General features: G+C 42.9%; 1 protein-coding gene across 1 annotated transcript in view; it reads left to right on the forward strand.

The window, feature by feature from the left end:
• The first annotated feature begins 8,715 nt into the window (after nt 1-8,715).
• Nucleotides 8,716-20,741, forward strand: part of PTPRT (protein tyrosine phosphatase receptor type T) — a 462,241-nt gene continuing 450,215 nt past the window's right edge. Inside the window, 1 exon segment of the mRNA XM_050907140.1 lies at nt 8,716-8,785. Within this exon segment, the coding sequence (XP_050763097.1) occupies nt 8,716-8,785 (70 nt within the window).

Genomic DNA, 20,741 nt, shown 5'->3' on the forward strand with positions numbered 1-20,741 from the left:
GCTGTGACTTGTCGTACTGAGTTTGACGTATTGGGGGGGGAAATGACTTTCAGATATGCTAGCTAGAGTTAAACTTGCCGTAGTTGTTGATTCTTCCTTCTACCCCTAAAAATCAAGGGAAGACGAGGAAAGGATACCACAGAAGTAGAATTTGTATCAAGATAACTGGAAAATATACATGTACACTGAAGATTAATGGTTACTTTAGTAGTCACAAATTAAACAGACTTGCCTCTGAGTTTGGTGTGATGCAATAAGTCAAGTATTCTTAAGATCATGCTTCATATTTCTGCTTGAGCCTCTCTTGCTTCTGAATAAGCTTTGCCTGCAAAAGCACATAATTTTCTTACTAATCAATTATTTGGCTTGTAAGGAGAAGCTGTTTGGCTTTATTGGTGCAGCAGGATGTGATTTAGAACTGCTAAAGTGAATGCTCGGTAAATTGGGGACACAGGAGATGGTGTTGGTTATGCTGCTCTGTCACCTTCTAGACAGGCCTCACTGTTTAATTATTAATCACATTTATTATAGTCGTTTCTGATGGTCCCATTGCTCTAGGCATTGTATACACAGGGTCTCTGTGCCTGAGAGGTTTCCTTTTCCAGGGCAGGTCTGTGATGAGGTGTAACGAGCATTGTGGCTTGGTTTACCCCAGCCCATCTCCCCATGCCTAATTCGGATGTCATTAGGAGACTGAAACTCCAAGGGTCAATGTGTGGTTGGTGGAGAGGGGGAGAGGCTCTTCCATGGGACAAATCAGTTTGCTTTAAGATCAAAATCATCCCCCATGGGTACTTTTGTTTTCACCAACTTTCCAGTTAGTATGGGGCAACAAGGCTCTTAATTTAGTTGCTTGAACTGGGATGAGCCCTGGTAAGAGTGAACTACAAGATGGCAGTAAGTAGTACGTGAGTTCCCTTATTTTAATTTCCCATTAAAATTCCCAAACTTTAATGAATTTACTTGGGACAGAAAAAATAAAAAGGAGGGGAGAAGGCAGAAGAGTGTATTGAAATGGTGTGGAGGAGCAAAGGAAGAGAGAAATTAGGTAAAGGAACAGGGCTGAGGAAAGAAAATCAGGTTGAAATTCTAGAAAGGGCTCCAAATACTTGGGGTTTTTGTTTCTGTTTTCTGAGGTACTTCTGCTGGCTTCTCTTCTCTTTGCTGAATTGGGTACTTATGTTCAGATACTCAGCTCTTGGAGACCACGGTTTATTCTTTCCCTTATTTACAAGCAGAATACACTTCAGTAGAGAGACAACTTCTTCCTATATTTAGATGTGAAGCTGAAGCACAAGGTCTAGGTTGAGTTTCTACTTTCCTCAAAGAAAAAGATTAATGACAAAGGATAAATCCTATACAGTGTAGAGGGGAAAAAAGACTTTCATCCAGAGGTACTAATGCAGTCACCCTTGTTCTGTCACTTCCTTCTGTTATGGCAGTAAGTGTGCTCTGTCATTACACCTAGAGATGGGGGAAAGCTCCCAAAAGCTGGAAAGTTGTAGCTGAAATTCTCTTTGTGTGTGATCGTTTGCCTGAGTGTAAGTGACCCTGAAGTGCCTTGACCACAAACTTTTAGAAATATTCATTAAAGCAGAGCTCATGCTACTGCCTGCTCCGGAAACTGGCCTTGGAGTAATCTCTAACTGGAATGCAACTACTTGGCCTCTTTTCTTTATAGTTGACAGATTTGATAGCTATTTCTATCCCAAGAGATTGAAATCTACAATGATATAGTATCACTTTCAGATGCTTTTCTGAGGCTTCTTATTGCAATCGGAATCTGTGAGCTGTCTGAGGTAGATAGCAACAAGTTTTCGTCCCCTACCTGGAGAAGCTGTTCCTGTTTCTTGTGACTAATGAAAAGGCCCCTGCTTCCCCATTTAATGGCAGCATCCTTTGGGAAGTTGTGCAGAACACAGGTAACCACCTGCTTGATAATACATATGTAATCCAGATCCCCATTTCGTAGTGTTAATTTAAGAAAATTTTATATCGAGCAAAACTTGCACGGAAGCTTTTAATGAGAAAAGTGAGCAGCATCAAGGGCTAGTGCTTGGAATGTATCATGGTACATAAGTGATGAAACCCAGGTAAAACATGAGTTATACCTGTTCAGTGCTTTGGAAACAGCTAAAAATAATAGAATTAGTGGGAAAATATTCCACGCAGAGAAATGCTCAAGGTACTACTTTAATCAGAAGATGGCAGTAATGACACCAATATCCCTTGTCTTTGTTCTTTACCTTGAAAATAAGTTACAGCTAGCACTGTTAGAATTGCAAACTTTCTAAAATAGTAAAAGCCTAGAGTGGTCTGGAAAATATTGAATAAAAATAAAAGGTTGGCTAAGCAAGTCTCCCCCTGCCCACCCTGTTCCTTCAGGGTCAGCCTTGTCCTTCGGGTTTGCTTCTGTCAAACACCACAGTGGCTTCCTGCAAACGCTGCAGCATCTGTTCTGGGTGCTTAGGAAAAGCCTCTCCTTGTTGCCTCCGAGGCCTGGCTGTGTATCTGCTCCCGCTCTTCTTTGCAGTCTCCCTAGCTGTGCTGCTGCTGCAGGCTCCCTCTTGGCTGGGTCTTTCTCCACTGGGAGAAAGGAGGAGCTTTCTCCACTCGGCATGTTCAGGTGTTTTCCGAAGGGAATATCCTCTCTCCCAGTATGGGGTTTCATCCACCTCGAGTCAGCAGCCAGCATGAAGAGCCAGGTGCTGCCTCTTCTGCTGTTCAGCCTTTTAAAAGTACGATGTATAGACAGGCAAACTAAATATTGTGTATCACAGCTGTCTCTGCAGTTTCATTAGTTTTTATCTATAAATTGAGCTACAACCATGAAAAACTGTGTTTTGTTTTAGAAAGACTCTTATCAGAGTACTCTGACCCTTATTCTATTATACAGGAAGATGAAGCGTTTAAGTTCAAAATTCACTGCTGATGGAGAAGAACTGTCGGGCTGTTTGACATTTTCAGACTACTTCAATGTTGCCACCTTGCTGTACCTCTCTACTTGCTTGTGTCTGCCTACAGTATTAATATATTGCTTTTTGGTGATACAGCGTTGTCAAGGAAAAACTCCTAGATCCCAGGCCTTTTTTTGGCATTTCCTGGAAAGTGTCACTGTGTTCGTGTATAAAGGTGAACTTGTATTTCTAAATAACTGATGGCTGGCAGTTAGGTTTTTTTATTTTCAGAAAAGAAGCAGCTTATTAATGAGGGTGATGCATGAGAGATCAATGCCAATGTGTCTGACATCGATTAATGATTTCATTGTGTAATCAGATTTAAAAAAGCAGCTGGTATCTGTATTTGCGCACAGTTATCTGCAAATGTGCTGATAACGTGGTGGGAGTGGAAAAACAGACAAGGTACCACTTAAAGGGTACAGGCAACTGGGCAGAGGTTTTCTCCCTGATAGTCCCTGAGTTGGCCTACTATTAACTCCTCAGTGTTTAAGGTGATGCGCAGCTGTGGTAAGGGTTTCTTTTTTCTGTAGTCGTGGAGTGTCTGTATGTGCACGTGTACACATGTAAATATGGGTGAGCCCATGTAGAGAATTGAAGCCAATGCTGGAGACAGTTTTATTTTTAATAATAAAAATTGAAATCAGGAAGACCGATGGGTGCAGTTGCAAGTGGTATCAGGAGAATGGCACAAGCTGTTAAGTTTCCTTTCTTTAACCCCCATCTGCCCATCCATGACAACAAAAACTTAACAGATCACATTTTAGACCCAAATTTACAGTGCACGATATAAGGAAGTGGAAACTTTAATCTGTCCTTTGAACTTTGCCTACAACTTTCACCCATGAATCCTGCTAACTAATTTGTAAGGAAGATACTACATAACAGGCAGCTCTGTAATGAAAGCTGCAAACTGTGTGTGTATTTATGTGTAAGTATATACATACTGCTTGCCTGGGGGTGGGGAGGAAATAGTTTACCGTACTGGATTAGACTGATCTTGATGTGTACTGAGCTTCTCAAAGAAAGATGAGGTTCTCTTTATGCACACGTTGGGTGTGTGATGCTGTGTACATGGAACGAAGTTTCTCCTGTATCTCTAGGAATCTGCCTATACCCAGGTCGTTGAGTGGCAGTCATGTTTTGGTGACCTGTGCAACACCAAGGAAGTCTGTAGAACTGCAAAAAGATGTTTTTTCTATCCTTTAAAAAAAGCATATGGGTTGTGGAGTATTCCTCTTATTTTTAAGAAGAGGAACTGTGTTGTTACAGGGGACAGAGGTAGCCTGGCTGCCATCTGTGAGCTGGCTTTCTGCTGGAGGTATGAGAGATGTTGTACACGCTATAGGGGACTGGACGAGTTCTTCCAAGTTTCTGCTCTAGCCTGGCAGCAGGCTTGGATATTTAGAGACTAACTTGTTTGTTAAATACTTCAAAAACATACGTATTGATTCAAGTCCATGAGCTGATTTTTTTTTTTTTTTTTGATAGGTGTTCTTGGTTAAATGCATTTAGTGTCGTAATGTGACAGTGCTTTCAGTTGTTTAGCACTTTGTTTTCCAGGGGCAAGCTGTATCATTTGCGGGTGAGTAAAACTAAGAATTAAATTTTTGTCTCTCATCTGACACAGTGAGGGAACGTTTTTATGGAGTCAAGAAGCCTTAAGCGACAGGCTCAAGAAAACTTCAGAACTTATGTTAATGTTTTCTCTTTTTAAGCCACTTGAGACCTTGCTTGGGTTATTAGTAGCAGCAAAATAAGCTATGATGATATACACCAGGATGGGATCAGACTTAGAACTTTTCTTTTGCCATTTTTATAAAATAATGTTGTATAGGACACACTAGTCCAGAAAGGTAGAGATCTAGCAAGATCATTTTGTAGGGGTTTTAGTTCTTTGTGCTTGCTCAAAGGCCACAGATTATATAAAAGCATATAGTCATGTGTTACTTCTCAGTTAGTGGCAGAGTTTTGGAGCGCAGCTTATCCCTGTCTTGCTCGATGGTTTGTCACTGAACCAATATTACGGCCCTGTTTTGAATTTCAGGGGTTCCCTTGGCTGTAAATGAGTTATACTGATAGTGTGTCTGTTTTTTTAAATTATACATTCCTGATCTGCAGCACGTTTTCTCATTGCCCTTCTCCAGTGGTGCAACTTTTTTAATAGTTGGACTTCATCCCACTGCTATACATCCAGTCCTCAAAGACGTTGTCATTGTCTGGAAGACTATTTCAATCCTCTTGTTATTACAAGTATCTGTTGACTTTGTCATCAGTATATTCCATTAGAAGCCAACCAGTGGCATTAATGTAAAAATTAAACTTTACCAAGACTCTAAAAGTACCTGACTGTTAACCTCATGCCCCTGTGATCTCTGCTTGCAGCCCAGTCTTGTTGCTTTTTTCTTTTTGAGCAGTTCCTTGCTGCGTGTGTTTTCCATAATATTGCCTATTTTCCTGTGCACTGTCAATTGGATGTTCTGGTAAAACATTGGCAGACATGACCTGATCATATTTGTTTCATTTACAAAACTACCTATGTCTTGTGGGGTGGTGGTGGTGTGGTTTTTTGTGTTTTTTTTTTTTTTTAAAAGGTTGGATCTGCTTAATTTCCATTTGAATATCCATGTTGTATTTTAAACTTTTTTTTTTGTTTAGCTCTACAACTTTATTCCTTCATAGTTTCTTCTACCAAAGGCCTTGTACACTGTGGGAAGATAAGTGGCTCCAAAGTTGATACTATGCTTGTTGTTCAGCAGTCAGATTATTACCAGCTCAGTGTTATCATTAACTGAAACATTCACTTCAGGGTTTGGTGTTTTTGTGCTAATATCTGCCTAATTTTAGTTTATCCTGTCCTCACTGCAGTCATCCTGCATCGTATCTTATTCTTTGTTTTCCTTTCTCACAAGAAAGTGTTTTTGAGTTCAGACAATCCTTTATAAGGCTTTAGCCTGATTTAGTTCGGCCTAATGTTTGGCTTTACACTATTTGATGTCTAAGACATAGTTGTCTCTTCTGATCAGTCCTTTTTGCAGATAGTTTGTTTCTAACCTCTTTATCCAGTTAGAGGTAAGGATCTTCTCTTCTACCCTTCTTTGCCTTGCTTACCATGCAGATTTTTTTCTTAGGTTGACACCTTTCCTTGGAAGAAGTATTAAGCTTCTCTGCTTTCTGCTCCCTAAGCTCCTTGGACCTCAGTAAATCACTTAGTTTTTCAAATTTTTGTCATTCTGAACACGAATTCCAGACTTGCTTTTGTTTCTTCCTTTTTATTTAGTTTACACGGAAACAACTGGTGATCACTTGATTTAGGGTTGTTTTTTTACAGCTTGTTCTTTGCTACTGTTTTCTTCACTTCTTACCAGCACCGTCTCTGTGTTTCAAGGCTCTGTGTTATTATTGTCCAAGCAATTTGCATTGATGCAGAATTATTCCAGCAGTTTCTGACTGTGCCTACTGTGCGGGCTGGATCCTTTCTACTACCTAGCAGACTACTTGGTGCTATTTTCTTTCTCCTTGCTGTTCTGTTCTCTGCTTTCCCTTTTTCTCTAACTGTATACTTTTTTGTGACTGTCCTTTTACTCAACAAAAGACAGTGGCATGCCATAATTTTTGAAGTGATGCTGACACTTGAAGAAAGGACCACGTTTCATTGACTGGAGGGCTTTTTTGGACTGGGGGGTGGGGGGTGGTTTTTGAGGGAGATATGTGGACCTCTCAAACTCAGCTCTGGATAGGGATGCTGAATACTACTGAGGGGCGAGTATCAGCTGCAAACTGATGTTGTCTCCATTGGCTAGCAGGGTAGTGCTCACACTTTGCCAGACAAGGGTTGCAATGTGAAATTCTTCAATGGTGACTTCAAAATGTCAAGCTTGGCCCTTCAGTGCCCAAGCCTCCTCACCTGACGAACACCATAGCTTTTTTGGTCTTTTCTACTCATGGAACATGAGCTGGTGAGGGGAGCAGCTAAACCTGCGCTTTGTTTCCAAGCAAATACTCTCCCTCTGCTCCCAGCTGATTGCCCTCTCCCTGCTGCCTTCAGGGTGGCATGGCCGCTGCACAGCCTCCCTCTGCCTGTGCAGTGGCACAGGAGTGGGCCGCTGCGCTTCCACCCGAGGTGCCTTCACAGCGGCAGGAATCTGTCCCAGGTAAGACAGCGTGTCAGGATCGGTCCTGAAGACATCCAGAGCCCTAAAAGAAAACCATCTTCATACTTTGTGTGTGACTATTTTTTTTTTTTAAAGTCTCTGGAGCTCTCACGTATGTCATGTGAAATGCAAACCAGTAGTTTTAAATGCAAATTGGTGTTAATGGTATAGTTCCTCTCCTGGTTTGGGACAGGGCCAAAACAAAACGAGAATTAAAGGCACAGGGGGAGAGCTCTGCCTGCTGGTGAAGAGCTGGTCAGAACTCCGCTAGCCGGGTCCTGCAGTCAGGTCGCCTCAGGGAGGCACCCCCCTCCATTTCCCTCCCTCCCCAAAAGCGGCGGGAGCGGGGCCGTGGAGCCACCGCCGGTGCAACACCCCCCCTGCGGGCCGGCCCCGCTGGTGCCGTCCTCGGCCCGGGCGGGGCGGGAGCGAGCGGGAAACGGGCTGGGGCGGGGGGGGGGGAACTGGAAAGAACCACAGGGAGGGGAGGAGGGGAGGTTAAGTGACACTGAGAGCAGGATTAGATTTAATGAGGAAAGAGCGTTCCATTAAATCTGAAGTACTTCTGAGTAAAAGCGTGCCCAGCGCCGCTGGAATTTCTTTTGGAAGTTGAGCTACTGTCTAAAATAATCCCCTGTTGTGTTGGCGATTGAACAGGTGCTTTATCCGGGTCGTCATCGCTTTCCTTTTCCTGGGCAAATTCGAGCTCAGATGGTTGATCGCTATTGATATGTCTCCTATTTTGTGCCCTTTTTTTTTTTCTTATGAGGCATGCTTTTTTGGTAAAGAAGTTGCCAGTGGAAAGCAATTTTTAGAATTTTGTTCAAGACTGTGTCTCTGCCTGTGTATAAAGCCTAGGAGTGCAGCAGTACACGGTGTGATGAGGTATTTAGCAGTGAACTCTCTCGAAAGTAAAGTGAATAATCATGAAAATTACTATTTTCAGCTGTCAATGCCCGTAAGCTGTCCGTAACGGCCGCCCGAACAAAGGACCCTCTGAAACCTGCCGTTTCTCACCCGCCTGGCTCTAGCAGAGGGTCGCTTCTTCCCTCCCCGTCCCCCTGCCGCGCTCAGCCACGATTCCAGTCCTCCGGTTAACGCAATACCCTGCATTTACTCTCCATCCCCGCTGGAAACAGGGCAGGAGCAGGAAACCTAGATTTGCTGGCAAGATGCTGTACTTCAGCCGCTACCGATAGGAGATTTTTCCGTGTGTGCAGCTGGGCTTGAAGAGGGATTTAAAAAAAAAAAACAAACCAAAAAAACCCAACCCAAAACCCACCCCAAACCAACCCACAGCGCAGCCACTGAGGAAGCCTTTTAATCCGTGGGAGGGGGCGACGCGGGGTGGCTGCCCCTCGCCGCGGCGGGGCAGCGGGGCCGGCTCTGCGCGGGCGCGGCCGGCGCTGGGCTCGGGGGGAGCCTCCCGCCCGCCTCCCGCCCGCTCCCCGCGCCTCCCGCCGCCACTCCGGCGGCTCCTCCGAGCAGCACCGCGGCTCCGGCTGCCGGGGCCGCCGCCGCGCCCGAGCCACCAATGCGGGGGATATTTGCAGGGAGGCAGCGGCACCGCGGCAGCGGGGAGGGCAGGTGAACTCCGGGGAAGGATGACCGGCGTCGCCGCGATCGTCTTTCTCCTGCAGCTCTTGCCCAAGGCGGAGGGACAGGTCTTCGCAGGTGAGTGCCGCCCAGCCCGCCCGCAGCCCCGCCGAGGCTGCCCGCTCCCCCGCGGCGCGGCTCTCCCCTCGCCCGGCTCCCCCTGCTCCCCTCGCCCGGCTTCCCCGGGGCATTCCCCCCCCCCCCCCCCGCTGCGGGGCGTGCGAGCCCCGGGGCAGGCAGCTCTCCCCGGCAGCCTGAACTCCTCGCCTCATCCCTTCCTCCGGCCCCTCGGCCTCGCAGGGGAGCTCCCTGTGCAAGCCCCGGAGCGGGCAGGGATGGAAGCGTCCCTCGGAGGGCGGCTGGTCGGCGAGGGAAGGAGCGGTTTTATTAAAAGTCGGTTTCTAAAGCGAGGCGTGCGAGCTGCCGGAGCCCCGGCAACGCCTCGGTGCCAGGGCTGGGCTGTGGAAGGTTTTGCCGTGGGTGCTCGGCTCTGCGGGGGATCCTACTGGGGCTAATAGCAGTATCTGTATTTCGGACTGGGGAGGCTCGCTCCTCGGAAAGTTGCGTGTGGTGGGAGATGAAAGCATCGCCTTTATTCTTGGCTTCGCGACATTTGAGTCCTTTTTGTAGTAAACTGTCTTTCCGAGTCCAAGGCAGGAGTTAGGTGCTGAAGGATGTGCAGCTCGGGAGGAGTCGCTGCCTTTCTCCTCCAGTCAGGCAAAGGGGTTTGGGGTTGTTCTCAGAAGTTTACTGGCAGCTTTTTCTCCCCTTGCATCTCGCAGCTCAAGTAACTTTCTCGGGGGGCTCAGCTGCTCGGACTGGCTCCTTCCCAGTTGTCCCTTTCTCTGTCACTCTGATGTTAAGGAATACTTTGCTCCCTGGCATGTGTACATTAATAGTAGCCAGCTATTTTCCCCCTCCTACAAGTTCCTTTAGGCATAGTTTGAATTACTTGAAGATGACGGGTGCTCATAGAGCTAGTTTTCTCCTCTTGTGCTATTTTGTAGGTAAACCAAACCGTATGTGTGGTCTTGTTTTTCTCTTGGATCTTGTAATATGACATTAATTTTCTCACTGCAGTTCATATTAAAAAAGAAACAGTTGTAACTTTCTTCTCTCCTGACTTCATGTATCTAGCTTTCTAAGTTTTTTTTTTTAATCAATTTTTTCCCCCTATCTGTATATTTAAGACAAGTAAAAATTCCCTGTGCAACGTTGCTCAGGGTAGGGCTAAATCTCAGTGCTTGTGACTTGGTTTCATACCTTCAACATGCCTAAGTTTAGTTCCTCTCCAACAGTGGAAGATTCTTCTTAGTTAAGAATGAGAGCTCGAGCGACTTTGTCTCGCTTCTTTAAAACAGAAATAATGCGGAGTGTAGGAGATGCTGAGCGTGCAGCCAGAGCACTGTCTATACCTCTAACTGATCTCTTCAGTGCAGTATGGCTCCAAAGAAAGTTTGGGGTGTTGAAGGGCCAGGCGGGCACAGGAGACCCCCGGTCAGCTCGGTGAAGTAGATGTTGTAATCAATCCCGCACGGTTTGACACCACCATGGTATCTTGTTTATATTGCTAGGCAACTGCACAGATCCGCAGATTTATTAGAAAGGCTGGGAAATCTAACCTAGTTAAATAGCTGCTTCGTTGAGTAAGCAAGATGTGGAGCTCTTTCTTTTTTTTTTCTTCTCTCTCTCTTCCAACTGTGTTTTTGTGTTCATCGCCACTTGTCATATCAATTGAGATTAGATCCTCGGCTTTTGATGAATCGCTTAGCCAGGTGCTTAGAAAGAAGTGTGTTCTGTGAAAATGGCGAACTTTTAAGGGGGCAGAAAACACTTTGTATTTGAGGGAAATAACAATATAATATGAGCTAGACACATGCAAATTTAGGGATTAGCCAGATGTTTTCATTATTTTCAGAAAGCCATGAAATATTCTGTTCTAATCAGCAGTTCAGTCAGAATAGTGACCGTGAGATTTTCTAAGCATTAGTATTGCCTTCCACCTCCTTATTTTAATGTGCTTCTTGCCATTCAAGGTAAGAGGAGCTGATCTGAATAATGTTTTCTGAGCTGCTTCTATTATTGAAGTTAAAAGAAAGTTTTCTTCTCTTAAACTATATAGCTGGTGTGAAGTGTAGTGGTCTGGACTCTGTCCACGGAGCTGATATTTTTATGGTAAAAAGCAAAGTTTTTCGGATGCACTTTGTCTCTAGAATTTCAGTGAAGTTTGGAGAGACCAGTTAATGCCTTCGGTGCATTTTCGCATCTTCCATCAGGTGGTGCTGTCTCCATAACTATTAGGATGCAAATACCTCCTGTCTCTTTCCGATTGAATTATTTTTTCAAATCCTAATGCGTTTATTTAGCAGCCTTTTGTTAAACGTCCCGAAAAATCGCTGTGCAAGAAGTTGGCCGGGTTTTTTGATTTATTTTCTTATTATGATAGTTGGGCTAAGAAGTAGAAAGACACCAGACAAAATGGTATTCAGTTCCTACCCAACTTGCCCAGCTGCTGCTGCTTCATATTATCCACAACATAAAATTAGGAATACTACTAAGCGACAGCAGAACGCTGATGGCTTCTTCCTGGAATACCTAGTTTCATATTGTGAGGGAGCTGGTTAACACTTATTTCTTTATGTAATTTCTGTATTGCTCTATTTATAATTCTTCTCCCCAGCAATTACTTTGTTGCCTGCAGTCTCTGTATTTATTTATAACCAGAGGTACGCTTCTGAGGTTCTAAACTTTTTGTTAGCTTTAGGGTCAGCTGCTAATTTAATTCCTCTGCTTTCCCATAACAGAGACAGAAGTGACACCAGGTAATTCTGGTAACTGCCAATTCTTTCAGGATTTCAGAAATTAAGGAACTTTGCTGACGGGGAAGTTTTTTTCCTTGAAGCACATGTGCAATTTTTCTCCCACCAAATATGTGGAGTATTCTTGCAGTTGCTGTGCACTTTGCTACGGTCTGTTTTGCGTGCGTTTTTAGCACAACAGAGCGGAGAATAGAGAGATTAAAGTCATTTGCAGCTGTGAAAAAGCATTCGGGGGAAGTAGGACAGTGGGTTTACATTGGGACTGTTCACCTGAACACCAGATTACTTTGACACTTGTTTTTCTTCCGATGTCAGTGTTTGCTTTAATTTTTTCCCCTACACTGCTGCTTGTTTCAGTATGGCAGAGCTCCTGAATGTCTGGACATGTAGCTGGCTGCTTTCAAAGACTGCTGCCACATCATAAAGTTATGGCAACTGATAGTTCATTACACAGGGTTTCTCCAGGGAAGAGGGAAGATGAAAGGGGAGCAAGGAAGCAAACTGCAAGGAATTTTTGGGGGAAGATTAATTCATTTACTAGGAGTTCATTTACAGATTTTGCTGTCAGTAAATTGGCAAAGAAAAATGGATCATTCTGAGCAAGCTACTCTGTATGGCAATTGTTAACAATGCAGCCATTTAACTCAATAATCACTTTTCACTCCCTCTGGGGAGCTGTTAGCACTACAATTCAACTTTATTTTTCATTCCTGGCTGGCTTGATTTGTTTTCTAATACATAAACAATTAATATTAAAAAGGTGATGTTGTGAAGCTGCCCATTTTGACAGTGGCAAGGAAAGGTCACTGTGTGTATGATGGCATTTGTGAATCTGAGTGATAATCCTTCTCTTTTTTACAAATGCAGAGCCCTTTTTTACCATCCATCCTTCTGAAAGTCCCTTAGCTCTGTTTTCTTGTTTAATTGTACTTTTTAGTCTGTTATGCTCTCTGTGCAGGCCCACGTGCTCTAGTTTTCATTAATATTATGGGAATGATTTGGGACGCTTACTGTAGAATATTATAGTATTTTTTAGAAGGCACCATCATCTGTTACCATGGAAACCCGAATAGTGGTAAAGATGTAGGTCTGAGGCTTTGTGAACCTCGAAAAATATGGACAAGGGTTTTTTCTTATAGGAACAATTACTTTTGTATATAAAATCCAGTTAAGTGGAGAGAAGAAAAGGAAATAAACTGATCTGTTCAGCATTGCACTGACAATCCTTCCTTTGAATAACACTCAGCATAGAAGGATCAGTGTCTCTCCGATTCTATCTCTGTATGTGTATGGGGTTTTTTTAAGCTCATTATTTATCATAACAGTTGTTTTATGCATCTGGTAATTTTAATTGTAATTTTATAAATGAGGTAAACGAACATGTATTGGCAGGTATTGTTCTTTGCTTGAATGGAAAGTGCTGAATATAGAATGGAGAGGAGTGCAACATTAGCACCGGAGCTTAAGTATTTTGGCAATGAACAAATCTGAGACTGACTTAACATGGCCCTAATAAAAAAAAAAAAAAAAAAAGCAGATGTCTGAAATCCACATACCAAAATCTGATTGAGATATATATGGGTTTGCTCACTAATGTGAGCAATAAGAGCAATACACCTATCTGTTTTGCCATAGAAATACTGAAGCCTAGTTAACATTCATAAAAACTCATGATGTTTGGGTGACGAGCAGCAGGAGTGCGTGTGTGTATTGCTATATAAAGCATATGTCCTTTAGAGAGAGATTTCTTAATTTTTTATGGAAACTGCTTCAGTCTGTTTCCTCAGTGTCTTGTAATGCATAGATAAAATATGTAATGAAGCTTCTAAAATGTGCTTGTAGGTACATTCATAGATGAGGCTTTCCTTGCAGATGTTTTAAACAGCAGCAGCATATAGAGGTCACCTGCTGGTATAAACTGACCCAAGTTTGTAGTCCAGATTTCCCACTGCAATGCAAGAAACCTCCTGTGCCTCCCATTGCCTCAGTACCAGAGGGCTCCACTTCCACAAAGAACGGCTTGTGGGTTGATATTTCTTGGCTCTGTTTGTCATTCTTGAGAAGAATATGGTATGCTTGGCTTTTATGGTATTTCTTGAACATTTTATGGAACAGTATTACTTGGCTTATTTAAGCCAGCGTATTTGGCCAAGAGTCACTCTTTTCTGGTACCACTCATGTTTCCTAGTTCTCTAACTTTTCTTCTGATGGTTGTCTCTCTGTTTGTGCTGGCTAGCACTGCTTGGATATCATTTCATTTAGATGATATCTGCTTTTTTGCGGAAATCCTTACCCATCTCTTGACCTATCACCTTCCTGGCCCTGTGTTGCCTCTTACTTTTAAATGCCACTTGCCTCCCATCACCCTGCTCTTTCCAGGCAAACCTGGAGGAAAAGAGCAACCCTACGCACCCCAAAGCAGACACACAAAGAAGGTGAATGTTGTTGATGGCATCAGTAAGGACTTCTTACAGCCTGGCCCTATCTTTCTGTGCACTTGTAGTTACGTAACAAGCAATTGCTTCTAGTGTTCATTATTGCAAGCTCTAAAGATCATATATTTTCATGGTAGAGAAGACAATTACTATGTCTTAATCAGACTATACATCATTTAATCAGACCCACTTGTTTTTTAATATCCGATAAATACATCCTATCTATCATACCATGGTTCAGAGATGTCGGATACTTTGCAAGCAGGATGGCAGGGCATTGCACGTTCCAGAAGAAAATGCTGATAAGTCAGTTAAAGAAAACAAGGACCTCTGGAGAAAGAAGATTGTAAGTGTTGTTTAATGCCACAGTTAAAGATTATGTAATTCTGGGGAGCGCAAGCATATCCACCTGTGAACGAGACCTGGTAAATAGGACAAGAAAGCCCAGGAAGAGTGAGCCTACTTAGTCCTTGGGTCTCCTCTGGCATTCTTGTTTTATTTTAACTAGTGCTTGTAAATCAATCCAAGGCCAGCCACTTGATTTCTTCTTTTCTCCAGCTAGATCTCTCTGGGACTGTGGACTTGGGAATTCAAGCCCACTTGGTGAATTCTGCTGCGGTTTGAAGTGGTACAGCTCATGTAGCTAAGGAATGATTGAGCTGCTTATGAATCTTGGGAGGATGGGACCTGGCTCTTGTTCCTTGATATTTTTGAGTTCATCTTGCAGCAAGGCTGTGGGGTTTGACAGCTGATGATGTTGTGTGGGCACAGATCAGTGCTGCAGCCTGAGCAACCTACAGTTACACAAACCTCTTTATTCAGCTACACTGCTTCCTTTGTACTGGATGGACTCACAGTATCCCATATCTCGTGTTTCGTTAGCTGAAACGTCTTCAGATCCGATGTAACAGAGGAAACGGAGCTTACCATGGGTTTTTTTCACATACATCCTCGTCATAATCTCAGCTTCATTTCTGGGTAGTGACTATGTTAAATCACTGGGAAGCAGCTCTTGGCTGCTAATTCAGCTGTACATTGAGCAAAGGAGGGCTGTTCCACTACTTGTCCTCTGCAATGTTGTAAAGAACAACAATATCAAGAGTATTACAACTTAATCCAGGGTTTAGCCATTTTTATGTTGGGGATCAATCCTTCTCTCTTTGAATTTGAAGAAAATATCATTACCTGCTTGAGCAGAAATAGGGCTTCACGCTGTACTGGGGATGAAATTCTTGAAATGTTGTGCTTTTGACTCCAGTACTGCTGCATTTGTCGCTGTTACTGGAATGACCTTAATCTCTGTGCGTGTGAATCTTCATTCCCTTTGTATCGACTCAAAGGTCAGCCCCTTAATAATGGAGGGGGGAAAAAAAAAGGCCTAAATAGGCAAATACAGCAATTGTGTGCAGTGTGCTTTCAGGTTCTTTTTTTAATGAAAAAGTATGGAGTTGAGAATGGTATTGGTGCCATGTGGTTTTGTTTATTTAAGAAGATAATGAAGATTGGTAAAAGTATTGCTTGGCAGAAAGCGTGTGTGGTTGTGACCACCTAGTAGAAGTAGGGCGTGAAGATGAAGCGGGGGAGGAAGAAGGGAATTAAAGCAATTTGACTGCTATATATAGATGGGTCTTTCTTCCTTTAGAAATACACTTATTGGAATTGCAGCAGTATTTGCAGGATAAGCAGAAGAGCACTTCTGTCAGCAAGATGGGAAGCTGCTGCACTTGATGGTTCATTTCTCCAGAATAGGGATTTTTCTGTCAATGTGCACCCATTTATGTGCTGGCAGCCCAAATCTTGTTCTGCGTTTCTAGGTGTGAATTCAGTGCTCTACTAGAAACAGTTGTTGATGAAACTGTAAAGTGTAATGTATTTCCACCACAACCAGTTGTTTCCCAGGGAAATATTTCACATTTTGATATTTATTTTTTTCAGAGGTGTGTGGCTGAAAGAGGTATAGTTAAAAAAAACAACCAAACAAAAACCCCAAAAACATACACTAAGCCAAGAGGCTGTGTACATGTAACTCCATGCTTGACTGCATTGCGTTGGTGTCAAGAATTTTTACTACTTTTGTTCTCTCTCTTTGTTCTGAAAAACTGAAAAGCACCGATATAAACATTCACGAGCTATTTCTAGTGTTTTCCATGCAAGTCTGCCTGTTTGCAAGAGGTGTATGTACCTGCATTTCTGTTCTAGCAGGGGACCCACTGTCGCTAGCCTTTAGCTTGGGTGTGTTTGTAAGCTGGCTGAGCAGAAGAGCTTGTTACCTTCCTTCTCATTCTGGACTTGATAGGCAATTGTCAGTTTGCAATGGTATCAAGTCATCTCTCCTAGTGAGCATCTTTAATAGAAAGTCTTTTTTCTCTTTATTGTTTATTAAACCTAATGTGATAGCTTTATTGTATAGTAACTTTGAAACATCTGAAGAGCCAACTGTGTTAAATGCTTCAGAGGCACAAATGACTCATTTTTGTACCCTGAAGAACGTTTTCATCTTGCAGTTGTACAAGAGAGAAACAACAGAAGAAACGGGAGCAGCATCGCAGCCAAGCAGCGAGGGTGTCAGCTGACAAGATGCTGGCGTGTTTGGGGGGGTGGGGGGGTTAGTTACGGAGAAGGTGATGGGAAGGCGCGTATGATGAGATTACAGCAGTAGGAAGAGGGAGGGAGCAAGTATGAAAAGAAACATGAAAAGTAAGAGGAGCCTGACAGGATAGAAACAGTGAGGATGCAGACATAAAATAAAGCTCGGAAATTGGCTGCTGTTCCTGACGCTTGCAGACTGGGAGGATGGCTGGCGCTGCCATCATCTGTCATCTCCCTTCCTGCAAGTTAACTGTCAACCAAAGTTATTGCGAGATCGCTTGTTGCTGCAAATTTTGGTCCTTAGGCCAAAGCACGGGCTGCAGTGCCTAGTTTTTATTGTCCCTCCTTAATTTCACAGTGACATTCCCTCAAACTGGTTGAGTGTATCTCTTCGCAAACCAAACTGACAGGAATACTTTGAATTTACTAGCAGCCTATTCTAGGTTTGTTTAGAAAAGTGTCAGAGATTTATATGTTAAATTTGCCAGTCGCTAATATTTTAAGAGCCTAAAACATGATAGAACAACAACAGGGAAAACTGCTTCTAGCTCAAATGATATTTCAGAGATCTGTTCCTGTATTCACACTACAGTTGCACAGTTTATTTTAGTAATGAAAAAGAATAAGTATGTAAAAGGAAAAGACTCTGATATATTTGCCCTTGGAAAAACACTGCTATCCATCCGTGTCCATACCAGAGTAGCTCATCAGGATAGCAACTGTGTCTGGGTACCTTAGTGCATCGCTGGGCCTGGTTCATAGCCTGTGCCAGGCAGCCCAGATGTAGTGCACGGTTTTGCGCAGCAGCCAAACAAAACTAAATGTCCAGAAGTCATTATGTGCATCAGCAAGCTAAAGCCAATTACTCATCTTTTGCTCCTTCCCTTCAAAAAAATTTTTTTTGAACTTCAGTGTTGGTTTGAGGCAGACCTTTTTTGTTGCATTATTGGCTCTGACTAAACAGGGCGTAATCTTTCTGATAAATTTGACTTTCAGATTGGTGGCTTGCAGCTCTCTGTGCTCCTGTGGTCTGGCTGTTCGTGTCCAGCACGGACTCATTCCCTTTAGAGCAAACGGAGCTCTGGGAGGCACCCTGCAGCGCTCTGCTTGCAGACGTCCTGCCTGCAAAAGGCAGGTAAAGAGGCAGCGACGGCCGGTTTGCTTGCCAGCGATCCAGAGAGTTATTTCACGTTACTCCTGCGTACAAACACGTGCGGGTAGTTATTGCCAGGGGTGGTGCTGCCTAGTTGAATTGGACCCGCTATTTAATTTCGGGGGGAGGATGGGGTTTCATTAAGTCTAGGACCAGTTGAAAAGTTTCCACAAACATGGTCTGAAAATCGACTTGTAGGGAAACAGCTGTTCTAAAACAAGCAGTTCCCCTGCAGTTCTTGAGATTCAAACGTTCCAGCATGAATCGGAAAAAAATCCTTATAATCTAGTACAAAATAATAGGTTTCAATAAATCTTGTAGGGAGTCTTATGTGTACTTTTTCAAGGGATTTCTACTATGAAAATGGTAGTCAAAACACTGCTCCGGCTTCCTGAATAAATTATTTTTGTTAGCAATAGGGTCTCCTAGACAAACAGTAAATATATTTTTATGATTAAAAAATGGGAGATGGTGTATATACTAACAGATAGCAGCACGTGGTAGCAATAATCAGAGAAGTGGAAAGCCTGGAAATAAACAAACACACTGTCTCTGTTGGCACAGGGATAACCCTGGAAACTGCCGAGGCCAGAGCCTGCAAAAATAAGAAAGCGTAATTGTCCTTAAATGAACCTACCAAGTAAAAATAACCCTTTTAAAGTAAACTCTCAACTTTGCATCTTTTATTATAAAGCTTTTCCATGTGCTGAAGATTTTAATGTTCTATAATGTGCTTATTAACACTTTTGTGCATGTTTAGTGTAAAGAATTAGCATATGGAGTATAGCTGCATTGGACATCTGTTTTACTCTTGCACTTTGCTTTTCTAGCAATAGTACAAAACTATTTCTCAAAATGGCTGAGAAGTAATGTTTTGGATCAAAGTCTTGGTGGTGTTTGAAGGTCACTCAGCAGCTATCTGTATTAAATCACTCCCTTGGGTTTTTTGAGAGGTTTTCTCTTCCTTCCAGTGGTTCCTATGCCCGTGTTGATGTGAAGAGCTCTCATGGCAAGAAAGCAGAAAAGTGTGATTTCCCCTCACCCTCCTAAAAAGCTCTGTGCTGATGAGCTTCCGTTGCTAAGAGAACGCTCAATAAATGAGAGACTTTCATTAAAAAAGTACTAAATTTCCTTGTGTCACTTAGTATAATTCCCAGTGGTTACTGACTTCAGGGTGACTTGCAGATGTTTGGGATGCAGAACATACAGGAAGCAAAAGAAGCATTATCAATACATGATACAAGTTTGGAGTGTATCCTGCTTGCTAAGTGTAATTCATGTCAAAATTTCTGAAGAGAGTATAGAATGAGCGTTTGGATTATATAGTGTATATATAACAATTTACCCATAACGTGCTTCCTCGTAGTATAGGGGATGGCAGAAAGATTACTCATCGGGATCAGATTTCAGATACAATTTCTGTTAAAGTTCAGGAGAAATTTAGAAGTAGTTCCTTTGTGAGTTTTTCTTAGTGAAGGTAAACTTTAAAGAACTGCGAATTGGAGAAATAATGTCAGAGTTAAGTATCACAGGCAGAAATTTAGCCCCAATCTTGGGAAGTATTGCAATATAGATCCAGAGTAAATGTATACAAAGTTATTTTGAGCGGATGAGAGAAATCTGGGAGCGATTAATGCTGAGATTTTGAGAAGACTGACAATTGACAGCACATTGGCATGCAACTGAATATGAATTTGAAAAGAAGCAAGTACACTAAAGGCAGAGTGTGCCACCTGCTGTGTACGTAGTTTAAAAAAGTGTATGTCTGGGATTTTTTTTTCTGTCTGGAATATTCCCCTCGGCCCTGAACATCATCTTATTCCTGAGAGTGACAAATTAAAGTATTGAGAGTACCTACAAGTGACAGCAGTTTCTTCACTTTTGAACGAAGATTTACAATATCTAAATACATTTAGCTTCTGGACCTGTAACTGAGAATGGAGCTGTGAAAGGGAGAGCAGTTCAGAGGAAAGGAAGGGGAAGAAGGGAGAATTATTTAATGTGCACCAAGAGTAATAGAACGAGATTAAAACAAGAGAATAATTTACTTTGGGCATTAGGAAAATCTTATTGCAGATCAATGAGGTTGTGGAATTGCGTCCCAAAGGAAATGGTGGAAACTCTGTTGCCTGAGTCATTTTAATTTAGACAGGACAAAATAATTGACTGTCTTCTGCAGAGGAAAAAAAAGTACTGCACTCTATGAGAAAACAAATTGAATAATCCACTGCAGGCTTTCTTTCCTCTAAATTTCTAACTTTCTTATAATGCTGTTGAAGAGGGAAGAGAGGAGGAGGTATAGTGAGGAAAAATAGAGGATGCTGTATTTAGCATATAATAAGTGTAAGTGATGTTAACACATGCTAATGCTTCTCAACTGTGTTTTTAAGTCATCTGATTATTAGTTGCTTATCTGTTAAGTATCAGCAGCATTACAGTGAAATCAAGATTGCATGATTGCATCATGTCCCCCTCCAAATTCCTCCTGCGCCGTGCCCCCCCATCTGTATTTAGACTTGACCTAACCTGGGGGCAAACTGGGAGCATAGTGTTTAAAAAAAAACCAACCCAACTATAAGTGCCATGTATGACTTGTAGGTGCTAAAAAAGTACATAATGTACAAGTCGGAGAGAGGAGGAGTGTTAAGCGTGTGATGTCTTATTTCTGCATCAAAGTTCCCAAATGATTCTGGGTGAGTTGTTCAAGCCAAGCTTTGGTGGGTGAGCACTAGCTGTTACCCCGGTGGGCCCTGAGTTGAGGCCCCGGATGTAACATCTGAAAGGGCTTTAGAAGTCACATCTGCAGCTGAAATCAGTGCTGCTGAGTTTCCCATGCGTGGGATTAATGCCGATTTCTGAGGACCCTGAAAATCCCTGGGTGCTTCAGATGGGGAACATGGAGTTAACGTGGGCATCTTCCCTTAATCTCTCCGAGTGCCTAAAATGGGAAAGGTTGAATACAGTGGTGTGAGGTGGGGTGGTGAGTGCATCCGTGAATGTTTGTGAAGGAACAGAAATTCTACAGCTGTAGAGAAATC

Source organism: Gymnogyps californianus, chromosome 17, assembly GCF_018139145.2.
Source record: "Gymnogyps californianus isolate 813 chromosome 17, ASM1813914v2, whole genome shotgun sequence".
Classification (NCBI taxonomy): Eukaryota; Metazoa; Chordata; class Aves; order Accipitriformes; family Cathartidae; genus Gymnogyps; species Gymnogyps californianus.